Source organism: Amphibalanus amphitrite, unplaced genomic scaffold, assembly GCF_019059575.1.
Source record: "Amphibalanus amphitrite isolate SeventyFive unplaced genomic scaffold, NRLGWU_Aamphi_draft 000053F_arrow, whole genome shotgun sequence".
NCBI lineage: Eukaryota > Metazoa > Arthropoda > Thecostraca > Balanomorpha > Balanidae > Amphibalanus > Amphibalanus amphitrite.
In genome coordinates, this window is record NW_024881549.1 from 391,379 (window position 1) to 415,983 (window position 24,605).

General features: G+C 51.4%; 1 protein-coding gene across 2 annotated transcripts in view; it reads right to left on the reverse strand.

Annotated features, from left to right (window-relative positions):
• Positions 1 to 16,741: 16,741 nt before the first annotated feature.
• The window catches only part of LOC122377946 (multiple epidermal growth factor-like domains protein 6), a 113,956-nt gene continuing 106,092 nt past the window's right edge, over positions 16,742 to 24,605 (reverse strand). For both annotated transcript variants that reach the window (XM_043358577.1, XM_043358578.1), the window contains 11 exons: positions 23,429 to 23,551; positions 22,605 to 22,679; positions 22,272 to 22,394; positions 20,718 to 20,832; positions 20,232 to 20,379; positions 19,774 to 19,993; positions 19,515 to 19,593; positions 19,109 to 19,286; positions 18,414 to 18,516; positions 17,870 to 18,112; positions 16,742 to 17,576 (listed from right to left, as the gene is read on the reverse strand). In XM_043358577.1, coding sequence (XP_043214512.1) covers positions 17,524 to 17,576; positions 17,870 to 18,112; positions 18,414 to 18,516; positions 19,109 to 19,286; positions 19,515 to 19,593; positions 19,774 to 19,993; positions 20,232 to 20,379; positions 20,718 to 20,832; positions 22,272 to 22,394; positions 22,605 to 22,679; positions 23,429 to 23,551 — 1,460 coding nt within the window. In that variant the 3' untranslated portion in view covers positions 16,742 to 17,523. The remainder of the gene's footprint in view (positions 17,577 to 17,869; positions 18,113 to 18,413; positions 18,517 to 19,108; positions 19,287 to 19,514; positions 19,594 to 19,773; positions 19,994 to 20,231; positions 20,380 to 20,717; positions 20,833 to 22,271; positions 22,395 to 22,604; positions 22,680 to 23,428; positions 23,552 to 24,605) is intronic.

Sequence of the window (24,605 nt, forward strand, 5' to 3'; positions counted from 1 at the left end):
CGCTTCCAGCCTCTGAAGAACTCGTCATCGACTTTTGGCTCCAAGGTCATGGTGGAGTACTCTGGGCTGGAGTCGCGAGGGGGTGGCGTGGGCGGCTGGAGGAGCGTCCTTCCTGCACGGCCGGCGCGCTCTGAGGCGGCGCCGCCCCCGCCCCCGCCTCCGCGCCATCCGCGGGCCTGCAGCAGACAGCGTGGGCGGAGGCAGGCAGCGGGAACAACAGGCGTTTGTTGATCTGAAGACACGCGATGGACAGATCCGTAAAATTTGCTCCGACATTGTATGAAATGGTCAACTGTGTGAAATAGTCAGGGCAGGATCAACCCATTGCCAAGCCTATCTTTCTACATGCGCCCCGGCCGAAGGGTGGAGCCCCTCGCCGTTTCGCTTCTTATTGAGATAGAGTCCCATGGGTGTCGATTTGTATACCTTTGGGGGTGCTGCAGCACCCCCAATGCTCAAATGAGCACCCCCAATGGTTTTCCGGGCACCCCCAATGGTTTTGTCCCTCAATAACTCTGCTTGAGGAAAATAATTGTTCTGCAGTAGTTCACTACTAAAAATAAAACAATTACGCAACTTACAAGGCATGAAATAAAGATGTAAAGAAAAGAAAATTTAGATTTAAGAAGAAGGGCAAAAAAAAAACGTTAAGTTGCAAAGATGGTGTGGGTCCGTCGTACACGGGTGTCGGACCCTTAAAGCTGCTGGCGCGTACCCTTTACAAGCCGGCAGGGGGCTCCAGAGACCGGCGACGGGCCCTCAGAGGCCGGCAAAGGGTCATCAGAGGCCGGTGGTATGTACCTTCAGAAACCCTGTGCAGGGTCATCTTTAGAGACCGGAACGGGCTCAGGCGCTGATGGGGCCCTCAGAGTCGCCGGTGTGGGGCCTTCAAATGTCACCGGTGGCAGGGTGGCCGTCACATGCGCACTTGTGGGGCCTTCAGAAGCTACGATGCTGGGCCCTCAGAGCCGCCGATATAGGGCCTTAAGAGGCACTAGTGTGGGGCCCTCAGATATGGCAATGTTGGGCCCTCGGACTGGAGGCGCCGGTGTGGGGGCTCTCAGAGACACTGGTTTAGGGCCATCACAGGCGCGCGTTGGGCCCTCAGAACTGCTGTTACGGAACGGATCCTTCATAGGCCGACAAGAAGATATCAAGAGGTCACCGGTGCCTTCAGGAGCCTTGTGGGGTTCTCAGAGACTGGCATGGTGCGCTCAGACGCCGCTGGGACCCTCCGTGTCACCTGTGTGGGGCCGTCAGGGTCGCTGGTAACTGTCAAGGGCCCTCAGAACCGCCCATGTAGGGTTTTTAAAGGCATTGGTATAGGGCCTCAGAGTTAGGGGTGTGGGGCCCTCAGAGACGCCGGTGTGGCGCTCAGGGGCGCCGGTGAGGGCCCTCACAGTCGCTGTTAATGGGTCCTCAGAGAAATGGGTGTGGGGCCATTACAGGCGGGTGTGCAGCTCCTAGAGCTGGCCCCCTAGAGGCCGGTTAAGACCCCCAGAGGCCGGCAAGTGGCCCTCAGAGGCTGGCTTGGGGCCCTTATGGAGATCTTAATGTTAGTACTTTTGGGCCCATGAGGTGTTCTTACAAGCCCTGTGGGGCCCTTCTGAGTCCAAATATAGCCAACGTAGACCCTCAGTGGCCAATTGGCGCCGCAGTGCCCCTCAGGCCCGAATAATCCGATGGGCCCCTGAACCTGATGGGGCGGGGGGGGCTCACGGGCCCACCTGGCTACGCCACTGAGGAAAATCGTAAACCCATAAATATCGAATTGCAATCACCTGTTATTTTTTTTCAGCGATTATTGTGATCGTCTGATAAACGCCAGAGCCTCGTAGCTATACCGTTGCCTCCCGCGCAATGTCCGCCCCTGCGGACCGCAGGGGCTGCTGCACCGGTGCTAATCGCGGTCATCGGTTTCTGTCACCTTATTACAGAGGTGTCGGGGCTGCTGCCGAGCTGCCGGCAAATGTACGCGTTTTTTTCGGAAAGATGTTTATGTACAGGGTGTCCGGAAAGTCCTGGCGCTTTTCAACATTGTTAAGATAAATGCCTTTGGTCCATAGATACTCAACAATAGAACGAAACAATGACCAGGAACACCAAGCCACATCCTTCTGCTAAGTGCCCATTCATTGTAACCACCGTCTGTGCCGACGACGGCCTCGACGCAAGGGCGGAAACGCCTGCGGGTTTTGACGGTGCAGGACATTTCCTGTCCTCCCATGCTGTCATGATGCGAGTGTTCAGGGACTCCAGGCTGGGATGAGAGGTGGCCTAGAGCTTATTCTGCAAAACGCGTAGCATGCCTTAGTCGAGCGGGTTAAGGCTGGGATAATAAGGTGGCCTAATCTCATTTCACCACGGTGATCTGGTCCGCCGAGCTCCTCTGTCAGTTTGGTTTGGACGGCAGCGGCGTTGTTGGAGGGCGCTCCGTGCTGTTGAAGTGCGACATGACCCTTAGGGCAAGTCGCCTTGATTGTCGTGTCCAGGAACCCCTCGTGGACCAGCCTATCAGTCATTTATTTGACCTTGACGAAGATGATGGGACATTTGTGTCCATCAGACCCAAGATTTTCTTCGATTGCCGCTGAAATGCTGCTTCAGTCTCAGCAGCTTTGGCATACCGTGGTTGTAGCTGAGTGAGAATATTTTCTAAGACATTTCCGATCTGGAGTGCACCTTTGCCTGCTCAACCGTTCGCCGGGAAACGCCGCATCGCGTTGCAACTCGCGCCTCGTTCAAGCCGCACCGGGCCCCCGCGCGCGGGCTCTCAGCGACAAGGCGCATCTTCGCCCATATACCTAGCACTGAAAACGGTTTCAAGGTCATATTTACGCGACCCCTAGCTGAACGGTGAACGAGGGGTCATATCTGCGGTGATTGGTTGAAAGTCCAATAATCACAGCGCGCGTTAGACGACGTCCAAAAGAGGCGCCAGAACTTTCCGGACACCCTGTAATGAGGTAGCCAAGTACTAGGACGAGCAGAATGATTTTGAAGAACGTTCAACCTTTGGGAAATATTAGTGGAAATCCCGGGATTATCAGTACCTTATGGGGATACACAACCATGCCTTGTAGGTACGGTTGTGCCCCATGGCAAAGCTACAATCTTTCACCCGGTGCAGGGGTTGAGCACCCCCAACCATTTTGAAAAATCGACACCCCTGTAGAGTCCCGAAGAAAAACGGGCATTTGTGCTGTTACGAGAAATAGCGACTGGTACCCGATTTCAAGGTTTCAGGTTAACCGGTGACATCTGAGGTCAGGTCAAATGACCCAAGATAGGGGTTCGATTTGGGTTAATAACTTCGCTAGAAATGAGCAATGGTCACAGAGCCGTGATTTTGACACATTGTGTTTGTCTTGAGTCCTTGACCAGGAGCGTCGAGTATTTTATTTTACAACAGAGTCAGAGACGCTTGCCCGCTGCTCCTGTAAAAGCAAAGCCACTTCAACACTACCAATGTCTAAATAATAAACTATGGCGCTTGCCGCTTGTGCAACATACTTTGCTGTTCGAACGAAACAATTGTCAAAGTCATAAATCAGCATTGGGCTAGCCAAGATATTATCCACACTTCCATAACAGTAATTGTTGCCACGGATGGACCAGGACACTCAAACTAGTTATGTCATTTTCTAGGAATCCATTTAATCCGCCCCTGCTAAGAACGCCATGGCTAATGTATGATGATGCTCGTTTGGTGTGTCGTAAATTCGGCCGGTCGTAGCCGGAGACCTATCGATCGGCCGTGAAATGGCCGGAGGCGTGCTGGGCGGGCCGGTGCGTAGGATCGCATGACCGGCATTGGCGACAGAGTCGGCAGCCTCGCAGGGTCCGGTCGGGGCGTGGCTGAGTCAGGTGTCACCCCTCCTCCGCCGCGCCGGCCACCCCCTGTAACCGCTCCCCGCCTCCCCCAGCCGCCCTCCGTCGCACTGCCGTAGTGCCGGTGGCCCATGCAGTGGCGCCGTTGGCCCATGCAGTAGCGCCAGCTCTCAGCTCGCCGTGTGTACGCCGCCGCAGGTCGACAGATTCCTCGGGGCACCCGGTGGCCGGTCGGCCGACCTTGGCGGCTAAAAATGGCCCACCTCGGCATCTCCGAGGGACAGAGCTGCGAGCAGCACGCCGGTTTATTACAGAGCGCGGCTGGAGTCACTCCGGCCGGCGCCAGCCGCCAGTGAATGGGGCTGGGTGGGATAAAATACTCGACGGGGTCGTCGGGTTTGCACCTTTTTTAATATTGCACGGTGCCATCAAAATAAAAATGGTTTCATTATTCTCTCTTTGATGCTAAGATTCGCCCTAATTCAGACTTATCCGTTGTTGCCATTGACCCACTGCACTGCCAGTAGTGCCGTGGAAATGGAACATTAGGTACAGCCTCCTGTAACACGGGGCGTAACATGGACGTAAGCGCCGCGTGACGGGGTAACGTGAGCCCCACACGGCACCTGCGACACGAAATCGGCTACTATAGATCGATATCGCAGTGGCTGCGCCAGCGTGTGTGTCTACCGCGTGGGACCTGTTTTTGTCGCTGTGAGAGCTGTCAAACGTCAACGTACGGTGTGGGAGGGGCGGGGGGACCAGAAGGGCTGCGGCACAGGGAGCGTTTGCGGTCGTCGGGTGCGTGATCCGAGAGACAGGACCCCGGGACCGTCTCCCACCTGTAGCTGCACTCACCACCTGTGGCAGCGGCTGAGTCATGAGTGTAACAAACGTGAGCGCAGAGTTGCAGCTTGCAGGCGGCCCATGGTCTATCACGGATGTATGGTCTGGTTTAGGTGCAATGCGTGATAACGCTTTTGGCCGGGCTGGGAGTGAGGCTGCAGGTCTTTAGGCCAGCTGGCTAGTGGTTAGGTTTGATTGTGTGCCGATCGGTCGCTAGGTCTGCTATATAACGGTCGACTGATGGCTGATCGGTCCGGTTTGGCTCACTTCATCTGTTCGCTGGTCTGCAAGTTTGGTCCGTTGGTCTGCTCTCTGCTCGGTCGGGTATGTTCACTGATCAGGTTTGTTGGTCTGCTGGACGGTCGGGCGCATTCCGCTCGGACTGTTCGGTTTCAGTTGGCGCTGTTGACTGCGGGCTGATACTGTGCACTGCGCAGACCGCCGGGTGCGGCACGATTCGTGACCGGCTGGCCCATTCAGCCTCTGCCAAAGCCGCTACACGCCGACTAATGACTGAGATAGCGGAGTCCACGGCGGTGAGATCGGTGAGATCGCCCGCTCACCTCACCGCAGACACTGGCGGGCGGTGAGAGTTCTGCACGCCGCACGGGTCAGGCTGAGGGTGGGTCCCAGTGGGCAGGGTTTGTGGAAAATGTGCCTCACACAAATTATTAAATAGTCATACAAATTATGCAAGAATGTTATCTCTGGTGTTTACTTTACCATCGGGAGAGTGCGGAGTCACTCTCGCACACGGTAGGCCGCAGCTTATATCTATGAGCAGACACGGCCTGACCCTCGCGGTGGCCATTCAACCGGTGTCAAGAGTGGGCCAAGGATGATATCGATTCGGGAATGTCTACCTGAAATTCGGGGCCACTTAACCCGCGCCCTGCTGGGGGGGGGGGGGGTGTTTGAACACCCCCTTGTGGTTTTTTTGCGAATAACTCAAAAACGTTTTTGATACACCTTATCATACATCAATTCTACACATGTTGTGAAAATTTCAGACCAAGGTCATTCAAGGTCAGGTCACCAGGTCACTTGAAGTGACCTCACCTCATAAAAAGTTTCAATGTCTGCCATAGCTACACCGAGTGACCGATCGCTTTGAAACTTTCAGCGATTGATGAGGGTAACAGTATCTATCAAATGTATTTCTTGGAATTTTGATATCGGTGACCTAAGGTCAGGTCAATTTTGCGACCTCCCCATTATAAGTCAATGGGAGAAAATTGAAATGCGCCTCTTTTGGACGGAAGACATTATAAACACTCCCAAACACTGAATTACAAGTGGTTTAGACACACTGAACATGAAAATGGTGTCCGTGACCCCTGTTTATGCCCTGAGGTCATCTTAGGTCACGAATGGTATCTAACAGTTTTTCGCAAATAACTTTTGATAGAGGCATGCTAGAGCGATGAAAACGCCTTAGATGTGTTCAGCTCGACGATACGGATCGACTGATATGCAACATGACCCTTTCCGGTCAGGTCATGACGTTGACCTGAGGTCAAATTTTCAAGTTGACCTTTCAAGGTCAAGTTATAGTTCATTCGATGCGTCTTGACGAGAGGAACACGATGCCGGTAAAAGTAAACTCGTACAAGGCTTGGGTCAAAAGTTATTGCAGAAAAACTGTTTCCGAAAAAATCGGCTATTTTTGCAGTTTTTGCCCCCTGCAGGCAAAACCGTTGACGATAGGTCAAATCTGAGAGAATTACTCAGAAAGGGCGCTAATAGGGCTATCGAATGCGCTTTTCCGCGGCGCTGTAGCTTTATTGGTTCCCGAGTTATGCGTTGGCTTCCTGGAAATTGTCGACATTCGACCTGAAAATCGGCGAAATTTTGCCTTCAATGACCTCTGGTGACCTGACCTTTGACCTGACCAAAAAAGTGACCGAAGTGATTTCGTCATTATTTTTGGCGCTCTTTCGAACGCCGCCTTCCGCGTTTCGCTACGTGGCCCAGGAGCCGAGTTAGAAGGGGGGGTGTTCAAACACCCCCCCCCCCCCCAGCAGGGCGTGGAAATCCAGGACCCCCAGCCGGGCGCGGGTTAACTTGATTAGGGTACCCAATATCGATTTCTGTTCAATGTCTAAAGGTAAGGAATGTGCTTTCACTTGCGATTGACGGTGGCACCTACTGATCTACGAAATTCAGCGAATAACTTTCGCCTAGTTATTTAGGAAACTTATGCGTGCGCGTCTATATACGAGTAACAGATACATGCCTATCTTCTACAATTTATGTGGCAGATATACCTTCTGCGACCTAATGCCGTCTTGATTATAACGAGGCTCTCGGCTAATTGCTACAGAGTTTCGAAGTTTCATTTCAAATTATCAATGCATATGGTTTCATATCAAAGTTGCCTGTAATTCGACATCAACGTAAGCTAAATCGTTTGTCATTATCAATTTCAAGGACCCATCAGTCGAAACTCCGTTGGAACGGTGAAATATACCAGACTCGCTGCCCGCTGGCGGGGTCGCAAACGCAGAGTCAGTGATATCACAGATACCAGATAGGCTGATTTGGCCAAACTCGCTAATGATGACTTTGGGATTTTATTCCGCTCGTCGCTGTAGATCTCCGTATTCCGAAGTAACAATAATGAACGTCGGAAGAGACTGAACAGTGGACATATGAATCCTTGCGTTACGAAACCGACAGGAAGTTTTGCAGAAACAAATTAACAATTTGGGGACTGACTGCTAAATACTAAGGCTAATAGTCGTTATGACAAAAATGCGTCGTTTGGGACTGAGAGTCGAGACCCCACATCTATATTACTATTTGAGGAAGGCGTAGTTTCTGTCTATTACGAAGGTCGCGACATGGTGCTACGTAGCGCGGGTTACAGGTCACACCGTTGCACCTACCGCGCTGAAATTTGCGCAAGTTATAGAACAAGGATGGACAACGTGCCTTTGAGCGGTCTCGGCTCGATCGGATCGATAGCGAGCGCGTGGCGCGTGCCCAAAAAGTGCAAATTCGCGTCATAGACTTTACATGTATAAATCGGCTGGCAAAAACGGGCGAAAATGGCTAAATTTGCCCGACACGGGTCCGTTCCCCGTGCAATATCTCGGTAGCCATGCGCCCGATCGGCACGGGGAAAACAGCATCGTGTAGAGAATCGAACGGGCAATCGAATAGTGTGCGGTGCAGGGGTGGCACGCGCCACGTGCAAGTGTGAGGGCAATTTCATTTCAAAAAGTGCCATTTCAAACGGATTTTGGATTTTATTTTATTTTCCCGTGACCATCAGACTGAGAGAGTTGAAACAACGTCAATTGCCAAGAGAAATGTATCGCCTCTCATGGAAAAATTGTGGACAGCTAATTGATCAAAAACAATGTGGAAAAATCGCTGAATTAAAATGGTATTTGTCCATAATGTGCCACTAAAAAGATACACGGGATTTGCTGCTTAACCTGATACGCTTGATAATTGAAAATGCTATCATTAGAAAGAGCATTCAATTCTCTCCAAGATCCAATCATCACGTTTGCATGACAAGCAACAGTATTCTTAAAAATATAAATGTTTTAAACCTCTGCAAAACGATTTTTAGCGAAAATTATCTACGCCTTTCATTTGTCTTAAAACTACGCACCTCAATTATAAAGCACATTTGACAGATTCTGAAGTGGAAAGCATGCTTATCAGACACGGGCACCTCGATGCGCTGGATATTTTTTCCACAAACCAAAACGTTTAGCCGTCAAAAAGCAATCGACCGAAATGGATAGATAACCCAACCGACACAAGAACAACCAAACACCCGCCGATCGTAAATACCCCTTTTCGCGTTGCGGAGCACGCGGGTCACCCTAGTCTTATCCTATAGACACAACTGCAACTATATAATATCAGAACAGTCTGCACGTATCATTGCATAGTGCGTGATGCATTCCAAACGTCTGCAGGTGCCCTGCAGTCACTAGCCAGGGTCCATCAGTAGCGGGCCAGTGGCTGCAGGTGGCTGCCCGTAACAGAGCACCTGCAGCTTAGTGGACACTGGACCTGCTGCATTCCTTCAGCGACACAAGCGGCACATGCACCAGCGTACTGCCCGGGTGACTTTACTGTCCGCTCACCGCTGTACACTTTACGACCGAGTTATGGACCGATCCTGAGCCACAGGGGTCGGCTGGCATGAGAGCAGCTCCTGCTGGCATTGAGGCACCGTCGTGGAGGATGGGTTAGTGGGATCGATCTGTATCCACAGGTCTGGATAAGCACAGCATCGTGTGCCCGATTTACTATAGGTACCGAAGTTTGTTTTACTTTCCACGTGATGCTAAGCAATTTAGGCAGGCTGACGAATGCATCATGCATGCATGCCTTCTTTAGACTTTACCTACTACTGCTTAAGTACGGGTTCATGTGTTATGTTGACTGGTTTGTTTTAGTGATTAATAGGTAGAATCATGGAGCTGGTAACAAATGCCACTTCTTAAGCTGCCGTTTCGGCGCCTTGAGTCGAATCAACGCACAACTTTGCGGACAGCACTAGCGGTTCTGCACCCAGGAAGCAGTTCTGACGTCGGATCCACCCTAATCGTTTTATTGATCATGCTCTGCTACACCTGTGGTGCTGACTCGGTACATACGTGGTGCATTGCATCGGTAAGTACCCGCAGCACACACCTCACACTCTGGCGAATCCGAGTTGGAACACACCTCACACACTGGCGAATTACGAATCCAAGTTGGAACACAACTTTTTTGCTGAATATGTGTGTTTTCTGAACTGCACAGCAAGGCACAAGAAAATAATATCAGAGTTTTCTAAAGAAACGCATGATTTTGGGGAGTAGGTATGCTCTTGCAGCGACTGAAACCGCTTGTCTGGGTCCGCTTAAGACCTCACACACGCGGACAGAGAAACATGGATATTTCTGGCACATCTGACATAATAAACGCCGAAAGGGCAATACTTATTATGCAGCGGTTTTGAAGGATAAAGTATGCCTACTTTGTCGCTGTCTGTGTGAATGGATGTCATCGCACAAGATGCGACATACTTTCATGATTCATCTGGTATTCAGAGTTGAAGGAAGGAAGTCCGATACTGCTCCCGCCCCCCAGTCCCAGTCCCGCCCCACTCAGGAAGCGGGCTGCTGGATCAGCCGGCCGACCGCGCCTCCCCCGTCCGGTGGTGACGTCATCCGCCCACGTGACCTCATCTCGGACGACCGGGTGATGTCACCGATAGGCCTGCACCGTCCGACCAGAGTGACGTCATACCCACGGCCTGCTCGGTCACGGCAGGCGGTCTGTCGTGGCAGCTCAGAAACTTCTTATCAAACGATGCGATACTGCTCGAATGGAAAGCAGTACCATTTAATGTTTAAAAAAACTTAGACGTTATATGAAATAATTCAGCTTTCGCCTCAGCCAGTATGTAAATGACGCTGACAGTGAAAAAATGACCAGGCAGGCGGCAGTGGCTGGAGGTGTTAGGATATCGTTTCGTGTCATCCGCACACAAATACGACGTAAGTACATATGTAGAGCCGTGCACCGGCTACAGACTGTTGGCAATTGGCATCACGTTCGCACACTGTCCGTTTTCCGGTACGGTCGTGGGTCGCACACTGTCCCGGCGGCTCTGTTCCCCTCCGTCACGTGACATTATGACAGTCACGTGACCGGCTGAGCAGTGCGACTGGTACTTACGGTGTCAATTATTCAGCGGCGTGCGACACGCAGCCAATGCAGTTTGATTGTAGGACAGCATATTTGATGGCATAGAGTCGTGCACAGTTTCAGCTACCACCAAAAGGCAAACATACCAGGGTTAGCAGGTTGTGTTTGGTTAGCGGTTGTTCCGCAGTAAGTGACAGTCAACTCACACGTTATAACGAATGAGAATCATTCAGACGTAATTGAGTTAAGAAGCGCTTGAATATAAAAGCTCAGCTTCGGCAACTAACGCATGTAAATATGAAACATCCATGGTTTTAAAAATCTCGAGAGCCGGATCTCGCCAGAAGCTGCAAGCACAATCAACACTTCCTCCACAGCTGCATGTGGTGAAACTAGTTGACACCGATTGGCACTGAAGCCTCGTCATCCGCTCCTGGCGACCTGTGACTCGCCACCGGTAATTGTTGGCGACCGATGGTGGTGAGCTTATCAACCGTGTCACAGCATACCAATGGAGTCGTGACTCGTGACTCCACGGCGCGTGGGCGGCCGCGCTCCAACTTGGCGCTGGCAGTGGTGACTCGAGTCATAGGTCTGAGAACCGTGGGCGGCCGAGCCGGTTTGACTCGTTGTGACTCGAGTCAGAGTCCAGGGAGTGGCCTGTGGTTGACGTCAGACAGCTCGGCCTTGGAGACTGCACCCGGCTCTCGCTCGGCCACGAAGTTGGCCCAAGTGCCATAGACAGTAGGCTGTTCTGCGCTGCTTTTCTATAATGTCTATAACTGGAGCCTTAGCAGCATTGTTGCATTCAAATTGCAAATGTTACACTGAATATGCATACAGTGTGCCACTGTTATCGTGAAATTTGATCAGCATGATTTGTTTCCTTCCGCACGCAAATTGAAGATTCCACTCGTATCTTCATAGAATTAATTTAGCTTCACCGCGCCGGTGCATGCACGGAAATAATGTGCAATTCTAGTTGAGTAACAACTAATGCGTACGGATTGTGTCGTCCTAAGCCTGAAACAATATTATACACAAGGAAGGAAATGGTTATTAGGAGTTTGGTTCCGTTTTAAGAGGCAATGTAATACAAATATGATGGTCGTCGGCCCCATTGCACGACGCCTGATATTCATAGCAATAAAATGGTGCTCTTGATGGTGAATCACTAGCAATGCAGAACGGCTAACTCATTCATCATCATCTTCTTTGCATACACATGATCGGATCGGAACAAAATGCATATGTTGATGTCTATTTTCCAGTTGGGGAGCCTTTCATCATCCGACGCCTAACACTGCGCCTTTTCCCAATGAGAACGACCCCGCCACAAGCGTGACGTCATCACCGGGTGACGTCACCCTCAACATCTGTTCGACTCTGACTCGGCTCAGACCCCTGCTGAGTCACCGAGTCATGACTCGATTCCGGCTGTATGTGGGCGGGCAGGCGGTGAAGTAACCCGTCACCCACCCGGCCGGCCGGGCCCACGTGAGCGGGGGTGCGGTGATCATATGTAGGGGCGGAGGACGGTCGGGTCAATGAAAGATGATTGTTCGTAGGTCACTGGTGATGATTTAATGATAGTCGGGCTTCATTTAATGGGTTTGAAAGGTCACTGATGGGGCTGTGATCATTGGTGACTGGCAAGGTTACTGTTGATGATCCGTGTCTTTGGTGACATTCACCGTTTGTGTGTCATGACATGGTTGGGAGTTGGGACATGTATTTAAATAGTGGTTGTCAGTGTCACTGCACTGGTAACAACCCGCTGATCGATCACTGATCACTGGTGATGATAAGGAATGGATTACTGGAGATTGTTAGGACACTGATGATATTCTTAGATACGGCTGATGATGGTCAGGCCCTTGATGATAATTGCTTTCGTGGTGATCTATATTATGATTTATAAGTTGTCCGTGCGTGCGTGCGTGCGTGCGTGATCCATCATGACTTATGTGTCTTATTGCGCCTGAAAGGCGCCGCGTATCGGCGTGAAATTTGGCATGCCGAATCGGTGGGTTGATGTGACCTCTGTATTAAAATTTGGGACGGATTGGCCCAGGGGTGCGCCGTCAGCACGCGCTCGCGTGCGCCATAGGGTTAACACGGGAAACGGTCAAAACGAACATCGTACGAAAACCGGCCTGCGGCGCCTGCTTCCCGGCTGTATAAGTCGGCAACGGGTGGGCGCAGCGAGAAGCGGTTTTCACCACTGGATAGAGGAGAGATGGAACTAGCGTATTGACATGGTTTCATAGTATAGCACGCGCCACGTGCAAGACAGGACCGCCGGTTGTGAAAAAATGACCGATTTCGTGCATTGTGGGAAGAAAACCGATGCCGCTGGAAAACAGCTTGACGGAATGAAATCGATGTGGTACCATTTTGCAGACAAATGTATGTGTAATCAGATAATAGCAAACAAAAACTGATGCTCCGTACCATTTACTTAAAAATGAAAAATTAATTTGAAATTTTTATTCGCGCGGAGCGCGATGTCCTTTACAACATCAAAACGTATTGAAAATGCTGATAAATCGCAATGAAACCTACATATTCGGAAAGAGCATTCTTTTTTGACCAATATCCACCCAAAATATTATCGAAAAGTCAATAAACTTTTGTGAAAATGACTCAAGCATACGGCCGTGTTTCGTTAACGTTACAGGTATTTTTCGTCAAAATCCGATCGATGGCTTATGGCCGGCAGGCCATTCAAATTTTGACAATAGCTATCAAAGCATGGGCTTCAATGCACCGCCCGCCAAGGGGAATTAGAAAACACTGAAAATAAGCGCCTACCAGTAAACAGCACATTATTGTACTAGGAATAACTCGGCTACTACTGGGCCGATTAAGCTGAAACTTGGACTGTGGGCGGAGGGGGCACTCACCTGGCGATTAATGGTCATTTGTGACAGGTAGGGTGGACCGACTGCACGTGCGCACGTGAGGGGTCCGCTTCTACATCTCAAGAACGGCTGGGCCGATTTCGCTCAAATTCTGTACACTGTTAGGGACAATTTAGAAAGGTGGCTGGCACAAGTCATCTGGAGTCTCAGTTCGCGCGTGCGCACGTGCAGTGGGCCGCTTTTATATCTCAAGAACGACTGGGCCGATTGCGCTCAGATTTGGTACATCGCTTCGATTGAGGGTGAGGAGGTTATGAGTAGGGTAAGGTACGCTATGTGGTGAAGGGTAAGGTATGAGTAGGATAGAATGTGGGTAGTGTATGGGCAGGGCATGGTACGGTATTGGCAGGGTGGGTTATGGGCAGGGCAGGGTATGAGTATGGGCAGGGTAGAGAAGTTTGGGGTAGGGTAGAGTTGAGTGCAATAAGGGCCCAACTCACGAAAGGCTCTAACAACTCGTAACCAGCACCGAGACACCATACCGTTCAATTAAAACCAAACCTCAAACTTCACCTAGCTCATACAAATAAAAATGTAACCTCATGCACCCAAACTAATGGCCCCATCAACAACATCTATCGAATCTATACAGTTATCGCGCAAACATGGCCATCTAGTAATTATAATTTATGAGCAACTGATGACGGTCTTGGTCTCAGTCTTGTCAAAGTCAGATTCGTTTGTGTCAGCTGGCGGCATTTGCAGTCATCAGTGTGCGGGTCAAAGAACGACGAGGAAGAAAAGAACAAGGCGTGGGGGAAGCGCAATGTTACAATTACACTTACAATGTATTACGCAGAGAAAGGTGAGATATACATAAAGAGAGAAAGAGAGATAAAAATAGATCATTTATCCCACTAATGAAGGCCATTACCTAACATTAAAGTCAATTTACTTGCCCACTCTTCATTCGTGAGCACGGAAATATATGATTTTACACTGCAGATTATCTTTATAATAGCGTCATTACACAACTAGTTGCTAATGGCACGGCGGTGACTACGAGGCTCACCAGCCGTCCCTCGGAATACAGGAGTTCCTACCAACCAACCCTCGTGATTACGATGCAGGAGTTCCCCTGCGAGGCCGATCTCGGGCATGTAGGAATGATGGCACGTGCAGGAATCCCGCCCCACCGCCGGCACCGGAGAACCGAGACGGGCCGTCACGCAGTGACCGGCACCGCTGTCTCCAGCAGTGCTGAGGAGTCCATAGCAGAGGAACGGTTGAATGTCGGTCACAGAGCCCCGTTTTTATCAGCTTTCGGAAGTTGTTTGTGAGTTTTAGCACTCTAGTTTTGATCTCTTTCATCACCTTATTTATTTGAAATTTTGTGTTTTGCATTTACCTAAGTATTTTTAGCTTTATATTTCAGGTGCTCAGTATTGAGCATTTTTATGTGTCATTCATTCAAGTAAGTAGCAAACTGTTCCTTCAACTTCTTCTTCCCAGTAGCTGCATGGAACCACAGGTCTCCGTCACTGGGTCTGGCCCAGGCCTCGGCCGAGCTCCAGCCGTCAATAAGCAGCCATCGCCGTCACCTCGAATTGATCTGCATCATCTCTCACAATGGAGATAAGTCACGGTTCGTTTGGAGCTGACTGACTGGATTGAGCGCTGGCCAGCGGACGTCTGCAGACCAAACAGCCATTGAGTTCGACCATTGCGGCTCCGTGCAGACGGAACTCGGGGCCGCAGCCAATCGGCAGTCGTGCCTGTTGAGCCGACTGGTGGGTTGAGCCATTCTTCGCTTGTCCTCGAAAAGGAGGCTAAGGGAAGACGCAGAGGATAAGCATGCAGCGTTTGAATTTGAGGTAGCACTTCCACTAATGACTTCCATATTTGCTCTTCATTTCTGTATGCGTTTTATGTATAACCACGAACAATTGACGCACTGTATTATAAGAGCCGGGTTAGAAGGGGCATGAAACGTCCTCGCATGAGGCGAATTGGTTTATTGGGTTGGTTAAACGGAGATGACGATTGAAAGAATGCATTTTAAGAATACTGAGCGATGGACAATGCAGATGAATGTAAAAAAAACGAATGGTTTCGTAGATGGTGTAGAAAGTACACGTAGGCACTGGCAGATCAGCTGCAGTCTCGCGATACCGAACTGTTTCGATGTCAAGTTCCGTCCGCCGTGGCAAAACAACAGTGTGCCTGGGCGTCGGTGGAGTCGTGCACTGGCGCCTTGAACAGTACGCGATCCTCAACTTCGTTGGTGACAGTGAAACAGGAGAAATGTTACAAATTTCACTTATCCCGGTGACATAAATACCATCTTGAGATGCTTAAAGACTATAAAATCGGGAACGATTCTTCGAAGGTAATAGCGACTGACTATGAATGGCATGATGCTATGATAAATATTCCTATCCCTTGTCAGTTCAGTCATCCGTCGTCAATCATCATGCGTTGACACGGTTCCCTACTCCATTCTCGCTATTCCACGTCTCGGACGCGCTATCACCCCTCACTCCCCTGTAAGCTGATATCGCTGAGGTCATCTGTCACCGATACCGACCGGACGGGGAGTAGACCGCAGGGAGCCGCCGCGCACCGCATACCCGACACCCAGAGCACGTGCCCCGCAGCCACCCCATCACGTGCCCTGACACACTCAGTGTGACGTCACATGTGACGTAATACTGGTGATGTCATCCACTGGAAATCGAGAGGTTTCGACTACCAGTATTGCCCTGCTGATGGAATGAACTAGGTGATGTTTCCTTTGTGCTATGCCAGCTCACATTATTGGAGCGCGAGGCTTCAGTCACCAGTTCAAGTTTGGTCAGTAGAAGGACAGCCCACTGATTAGTTGATGTTGTGTTGGTCGGGTGGCGTGTTTTGCGTGTGTTGCCCGGCAGATTGGAAGGCACCTGTCTCGGCTGACCCCGCCCTGACGCGGCCGTAGTATCGCGTGTGACACTGATGGTAGGTCAGCGGCTGTTTGGCCGCGGGGTAGGCCGGCGGGCCTCTACGGAATTGTGTACGGGTGTCTACTGTAGTAGCAGCTGTACTGGGTAAAGACGGTCCCAGGACGGTCACGGCACATACAAACAGACAGACACGTACACACATACTACACAAACAAACATAAGCAGTGCACACTCCTCGGGCTCACACACATACGGGCAGCAGGGTATGGATTCGCACACAGTCTTCAGAGGAAGTTTTAGTTCCCCGTATCGTGATTCAGAGCCGGCTCACGAGTCACGGCCACGTTTATCATAGCAGCGCGGCGTGGTGTAAGAACATGCCGCAGGAGCGCTGCGTGTTATAAACACCGTGATAAAGCACCGTGAACTGTAAACATTGACGGCATTCCAAGCTGCTGCCAAAAACACCAGACCAACTGTGCGCAGTCTGATATTGAGGACGCAATGCTCCACTTCTTCGGGTATTTAATGTGCTATGCTCATCACAGGTAGCTTTCTTGCAAGCTATGTTAAATTACTATCAAAAGACCAGTGTGTCACGAAAAGCGTCATTCATGCGCGATGTATTGTCTGCCCACTGGCCGATGAGAGGTCAAGCACATAACAAACAGTCTACCTCGCGGCATTCTCCGGCAACAAACAAACAAACAAACAAGGTCAGAAGGTCAAGGTCACTCGTACATCTGCTCAACACATGTTATCACAAACTCTGGCACCGTGCCACTCTCTGTCAGTCAGTAAAGTTTAAAAGCGTTGGGGTTCGCGCTCGGCGGAGCCTTCACGCACCAAAGCTACAAGCATGCAGCCACCCTTTCAAGCAACTGGCAGAATGCAAAGATTAACATTGAACATGTAATATAAAACACTTTTTGCAACCGACTCCACTATGCTGATAAAAAGCAACATGTAAATAATACGGAGTTTGAACATCAAAGTGTCCAAGCAATAGCGATACGACAGACTTTTCGAATTCATCGGAACGATGAACCGCACTAGAGCTACAGCTTAGTCACAGGTATGGAAGCATTGCATTTTCACACTATTGGCACGAGCGTCATTCACGAGCGTCACTCGAAGGGAGGACTGTCTCAGGACAGCCTCCCTAAAGCTGCACTGAACCATCACATTGAGGAGCCCAAGAAGGCTCCGCTGTTCCGCCAGTTCGACAGTCGAATGCCTCAGAGGGAGATCAGGACTGCCTCAGCGGAGCTCCGATCCGGCTGCCTCAGAGGCGTTTCGACTTCCCCAGAGGCAGCCTCGACTGACCCAGAAGGGTCCCGGCTGTCCTTGCCCGCCAAACTGGCTAGCTGAAGGAACTAAAGATCTTCACGTGGCTCTCCAAGAGTTGCGTTTCGTAACACGTAAAATTCTGAAATGATGTCAGCATTACGTCAAATGCCGTTTTGACATTTATTTATACTTATTTCGACACGACTAGCCTTTAATTATTCCATCAGCATTACGATATGCTTTCTTCACAACTATGCTTTTCAAAGAAATGACGTTGTTCTTGCAAAGCATTTACGGTAACGGGTAAGGTAACTAATCACTATATGATTACAAACAATATTTCACTACCGCGCAGAATGGTCTTTTTATGAACGAAGCGTAGATGAATTTCAATCCGGTCAAAAGTCAAGGACATCTATCCTCCCCTCTCACCATTAGTGGTCTGACACCGTGTGCCCAGCCGGTCGGGACCGCAGAGACAGTGACCTTCGACCGGGTCACAGTTCACACCGGCCGGACAGCGGCAGCGGCGTGCACAGCCGGGCCCGTACCGTCCTGCCGGACAGGACAACTCGCACCCGGGCCCGGCGCGGCCGGCCGGACACGGGTACCGGCCGGACACGGGGTCACAGGGTGTCCGGACACAGGCCGACCGGCAGTCCTGGCCGTACTGACCTGTGGTGGACAGGGACAGGGTGAACGGGCGGTCAACCCGACTGGGTTCAATGCGCTATGGTGTTCTGTTTTGTAACAAATATGCTGCTATGTTTATGCAATATATAATTATCAAGGTCCGATTATTTTGCATAAATGACTGAAACAATGTAAAATATGTATAGTCAATGCCGAGATAAAACACTTGCTTCGTCGATCGAGCTCGCCGGCATGCCATCCTCCACTCAATATGCGCTCATGAGAGGTGTGAGTTGTGACCTTGCATTATGACGTGACCCTGCACACCTGACCCTGCACCCACCCTGAGGGCAGACGTGTTGGCAGAGCTGGCCCATGTAGCCGGGCGGACAGAGACAGGCCCCACTGACGGCGTCGCACCGACCGCCGTTGTAACATAGGCACACCTGTGGCGCAGGTCACAACACAGGTCAGTCTGGTAACACATACACACCTTTATCCTGAGACAGTTACACAGTGCCAGTGGGGTTACACACTATACAGACATACCTTCGAGAGCACGGTTCAACGTCAACATGTATAATTTCGTAACCTCATGTCGGACAGTGGCATACACGTGAGGAAACATCGCAGCATGGTGCCTCTCGAATACCTACCCCCCCCCCCCCAGCCCCAGGGTCTGCTAACTGCTTTTCGTCCGAACGCTGGGGCATCAGTATGTCGGTTACAATAGTGGAACAGTAGACGCTAAACGTGTTGTTATGACCAACAAACGACTGGTGAATCAGCGATGCATCACAGCGCTCGCTGGCCTCGGCCTGCTCCAATTATCTGGGCCCAAACTAAAGGAGTCACATCAGGAGTCACGTACTCAGCAGTCAGCGAATTAATTTAGTGTTTAGTAGCGTACGATGTCTGCAGTCTGCACCTTAGCCCAGGTTCCACCGAAGAGAATAGCTAAAAAAAAGTACAAGAACTTCGACATGGAACTTGCATGAACGCTTAGGAGTCTTGGCGCCTATGACGTCACTCCCTTACCTCGGCGCAGTGCCGGCCGTGGTAGCCCTCGGGGCATTTGGAGGCGCACACCCGGCCGAAGAAGCCGGCTGCACACGAACAGGTACCGGTCACGTGGTCCAGCGCGCCCCCGTTCCGACAGCGGCCCCGGTACCGGCAGTTGGGGCCGAAACGGTTCCGGCGGCACGGCCTCCGACATCTACCGGCGGAGAGAGAAACTAGTCAGGCGGAGCATGCGGCCTTGTCGGCGAGGTTGTCAGTTGTTCGTGAAGAGTTTAAACGTGACCTTATTTCACTGGCTATACCTAATGCAGTTATTCTCTTCACTTCTCGTTTAAAATGAATATGTGCAGCATATTAAGAACAAATTCACGAATTGGCAAATACAAGTAGCAATGTCGACGACGTGATCGTCGAGCATGATTACCTCCTGCCCCGGAATCCCGGCGGGCAGACACAGCGACCCTCTTCGTTGCACTCCCCGCCCGGGCACCGGCACCGTTTTCCTGGAGCAAGAGATAAAATGGGTAATTAAAGAATGAAAGTCTAATGTGACGTGCTACAATGAATGTTCGTTCACAATTACAAATCCGTTTAAAAACAAAGACAAAACAAAATTCAAACCGAATCCTTTCGGCATTTTTATCATTATGGACGTAAAGGAAAAGCAGGTACAGCTGACTCACTTCTTTTGGGTCTCTTCGACTGTTCGATTCCATTGCCGAGTGAGTTATCCTCATTGTTTCCTGTGTCTGTTGATTTTACGCATTCTCCCGATGTATGATGACACTTTCCACTGGGGCAGTTGGAGCAGCGTTCGGCACAGCCAGCGCCGAACGTGCCGGCGGGGCACAGTTCCCGGCACTTTTCTCCAGAATGGCCCGGTCTACAGATGCACTGGCCGGTCTAGGGGGAGAGATCGGCAAACGAACGTCAGTCAAGAAGGCATGTGAAGAGGCTACGTGATACCCACAGCAGCAGTTTTCGAAATTTATGCTTTTAATGTGTATGGTGTAGGTACTAAGTCGTTTTATTACGAATAGACGAGTGTGAGTTATCTGCTTAGAGAGAAAAAATGTTGAAACTCGTTAAAGCAAATCGAATCCAATGGACCGCAATATAATCAATCCAATGGCTCGCTTACCTCTGCGTCACAGCGGATGGTGTGCGGCCGGTGGCAGTCGCACTTGCTCTGACAGTTGACACCAAAGGTGCCCCAGGGACACGTCTCGGCGCACTGGGGTCCGAAGTAGCCCGGTGGGCACTCACAGTATCCAGAATACCGGTTACACCTTGTGGACAGACGCACAAACGCACGTTACGCGAGCGCCAGGCGTGGTATCGCATATCGTGCCCTGCGGTACAGCATACCCACAGGCGCCGACCGCTAGTGCCATCTATGGAGCGAATTGTAAACGAGCAGCGATTCGTGTATGGCGGTACAGTCTACATTCAGGCGTTCACTGCCGGCGCCGCCCAGAAAGAAGCATTGCCGTCGGCAAATGCCAAATGGTGATGGGTGTTCGCTGTTCGTTCAGTATTCAGCTTATTATTAACACCGGCTGATGCATATCGTACACACCAACACTGCAGCATTTGTGTGAACGAGGTTAAAGCTTCCGACACCAACCTGTTTCTTGGACAGCCGACTGGACACCGTTTTTCACAGTTCTGGCCAAAACGGCCGGCAGGACAGCCCTCCTCGCATCTCTTGCCACTGACTCCTGGCGGGCAGCTACAGTGACCTGTGGCAGGTCAGAGGTCAGGTCAGATCACAGACGGCAGGACAGCCCTCCTGGCATCTCTTGCCACTGACTCCTGGTGGGCAGCTACAGTGACCTGTGGCGGGTCAGAGGTCCGGCCAGGTCACAGACGGCAGGACAGCCCTCCTCGCATCTCTCGCCACTGACTCCTGGCGGGCAGCTACAGTGACCTGTGGCGGGTCAGAGGTCCGGCCAGGTCACAGACGGCGGGACAGCTCTGCTCGCATCTCTTGCCACTGACTCCTGGTGGGCAGCTACAGTGACCTGTCATATTTAAGGTCAAGTCAGGCTGCATACAATGCATCGTGAATTTACAGCGATGATTAAAAAAATAAACCTTAAACAATTGAGCAGATTTGTATAAGAGTTGATATTTATGAAGCAACCGAATGCTTTAAATATTGGCAATGTGTTCTGCTTCAGCAGGCAAGAACTATCGGAAAGTATAAGAGCGCGGCTAATGTCGTTTAAATCAGTAACAGGCAGGGATGCGGAGCCGTGGAAATTTCAGACGGCTCCGGCTCCGGCTCCGGCTCCGGAGGAAAAAATCGACTCCGGCTCCGGCTCCGGCTCCGGGTGAAATGTTGTGGCGGCTCCGGCTCCGGCTCCGGCTCCGAGTAAAATGGTCCGGCTCCGGCGGCTCCGGCTCCGGCGGCTCCGGCTCCGACTCAGTACATCCCCTATGCAATCAATTAAATACGAGTGGAAGAAAAATTGGATTGGTTATACGCGTTACTCTTTGCCATGACCGGCTCACCGCGTCCCCGCGCAAACGCACCTCGGAGAGAACTGGCAGAACAAAGGACTAGGAAGCGATGGCATTGGAAACGCAGTCGCCGCGAATTGGAGTTCACTGAACCATCGTAAACTGACACCAGTCTCGGCTGCATTGGGGGGTGGGAGTGGGGGGGGGGGGGGAGGGGAAGAGACGGTGCTGGGAGTCGCAGTCCACTGCCACTGGCTTGAAAACAATGGCCGTCACCTGATGACCGGTCCTCATGTTCTGGGGATGCAGTAGACGTGGGGGGGGGGGGGGGGGGGGGAGGAGCAGACAAGAAGTTGATTGCGTAGGTACTGTGGGATACTGGGGATATTCGGCTTTTTTTCATTCACTTGATGGCCCATGACGTAAGTAAAGTACCATATGTTTTACTGCCTTGTACTGTCAAACCGAACTAGGTCAATTATTTTTTTTCCTCTTCAGAAAATAAAAAGGAGCCGGAGTCGCCCCCTTTTTTGGCGGCTCCGGCTCCGGCTCCGGCTCCGGGCTATATTGTTTCACGGCTCCGGCTCCGGCTCCGGCTCCGGGCAAAATATGTCGGCTCCGGCGGCTCCGGCTCCGACTCCGGCTCCGGCTCCGCATCCCTGGTAACAGGTGTACCGAGACCCAGCACCGGTGTCGATCCCAAATTGCTTCTTACCGGTGACATGATGGCAGGTGCCTCCGTTCTGGCACAGACAGAGCTGGTTACATCCCTCCCCGAAGGTGCCCAACGGACAGTGTTCCCGGCACTGGTGGCCGGTATAGCCCAGCGGGCAGTCGCCTGGTGGCAGACAGAGGAACTGGTGGTTATACCTGGGTGTCGCAATGAACGCAGAGGCCGTCGCCAGGTCCACAAAGGGCCCACACCATTTCAACAGAGTAAAATGTTACCTCCTATCTATACACGTTAAGGCACTCTAAAAAACACGCTGTGAGCATTACCTGAGAGATAAAACAGAATGTTTGTTGTAGGAAGACGAAATCGCCATACCTTGCCGGTGATTGTCGAGCGCTCGGAGTCTTGTGTCGGATGCTGTCGGTCCATCGCCCTGCCAGCTGGCCACAACTAACAAAAGAAGAAACAGACGCTGCTAAAATAAAACTAACAACGGTAGAAACGAACACAGCACCTTCCCAATTCCTCTAATAAAGCCTCTCTGCCTTGCCCTCTCACCAAGCTCCTCCCGACGAGCGAGCTATATCCACCGATCCAGTCCTACTCACATTACCCAGCCCGGGCGATTAGTCAGGCCTCGGGCGTTTGTGTAATTGTATGCACCCTATGCACTCCAGCAGCATCGCGCTCTGCTGTCTCGTCCAGCATTACCAAAGAGCTGTCCCACACCATGGAGCATCCCCCAGTCGGGTGGCATGACGTCATCTCAGTGGAAGATGTCGCGGCGGTATTAACATTCGGCGAACTCCGTTTGTGAGGCGGCTGATCCGCCGTTCGCCTGCAGTCCCATGTAATCCGCCCAGGCAGGCCGCCCACCGTGGCGGGCGAAATGCGGATCGTGACGGGATGCTACTGGCGTAGGGCACGGCACTGATAACTTCTCCGTGATACTCTCACGATGTTTGTACCGGGAACGTCTTACACTCGCAAGAGCGGGAATTTCAGAGTTGTCTATATCCCTTTTACTGGAGTATTATAAGTGTCATGAGTGTCTGCCACTCTTGTAAGCAGGAGTGTTGGGATCATCTGACACTTACCTACTGAAACAGAAGTGCGTGTCGTGTCACATGCTGTAGCAGGAGTGTCATGAGTGTCTGTCACTCCTGTTGTCAGGAGTGCCGGGATCATCTATCACTCACTGGAGCAGGAGTGCTGGTCGACCTCCAGCTGGTACCCCTCGCGACACGAGCAGCGGTAAGATCCGGCCGTGTTGGAACAGTCGTGCTCACAGCCGCCGTTCTGAACAGAACACTCGTCCATGTCTGGGGAGAGAACGGACAACGGTCGCACGGGCAGACGGGCAGCCATCACGTGGGGAAGACGGGGAGCCATCACATGGCATGCACATTGCACGGTCAACGGTGCATGACATGCTGGCAATAGTGATCGCAAGGGCACCGTTTGCTGTGGTGACCGTATGAAAAAATTAAAGTTTCTATATCTTGTTATAAATCTTGACGGAACTGCTGCAGCAATCATTTTTCGAATCAATTTTTTAATGGTTTAGCGAACCCTTTGATGTGAGTACCGCGGAGTTCACAAAGTTTGTAAGGTTTTTCGTGGTGACGGTGACTTTTCTCCGTATTACCAGCTATTATGTTCTGGCATATATCCGTATAAAGTGGTAGTAATATACGGTAAAAAGACAATTCACCATTACTGTCCAGTGTTCGTAACTTCAAACCCGCTAATCTGTTTCAAAAAGTACCGCCGGACACCACCAATGAAAGTATCCCGTTCCGCTTCAGCAAAATGTGTCATAAATTACAGTATGGACGGACGGTGTTGACCGCATCATGACGGTTATGTCGGTCGCACTGGGATTAGACTCCGGTCGGTCCGTCAGATCTCACCGAAGACTCCGACCTTGGTAGGCATCGCACTCTGTCCCGGTGGTGTACGGGAGTGACTGGAAGTCATTAGCTCTGCCCATCTCGCGTGAGTCTTACCCTGACGTATAGATCTGTCATCATGTCACACCTAACTGACTGCAGCGTTAGTCTTATTCCCTCATCCTGACAACCGTCACCTTGGCACCCAAACAATTTTTGTTTTGTTGGGTTAGGCCCTTTCGGTCGACAAGACCATTGCAGAGCCGGAAGGATGATAGGAATTAGGGGGAGACATTGGTCTGGGCAGGCACCCTAGTGAGTCGCCGGGGCTGAGCCCGTCCAGAGGACAGGCCACCCAGCCCCAAGGCACTCACTGCACCCGGCTACGGGGTGCGCTCCCTCGGGAGCAGCGGTGCCGCTCCAAGGGAGCAGCCCGCATGAGATAAAGTTGCCTGTCCAGCCCGGAGGGGGGTTGCGGCGTGGA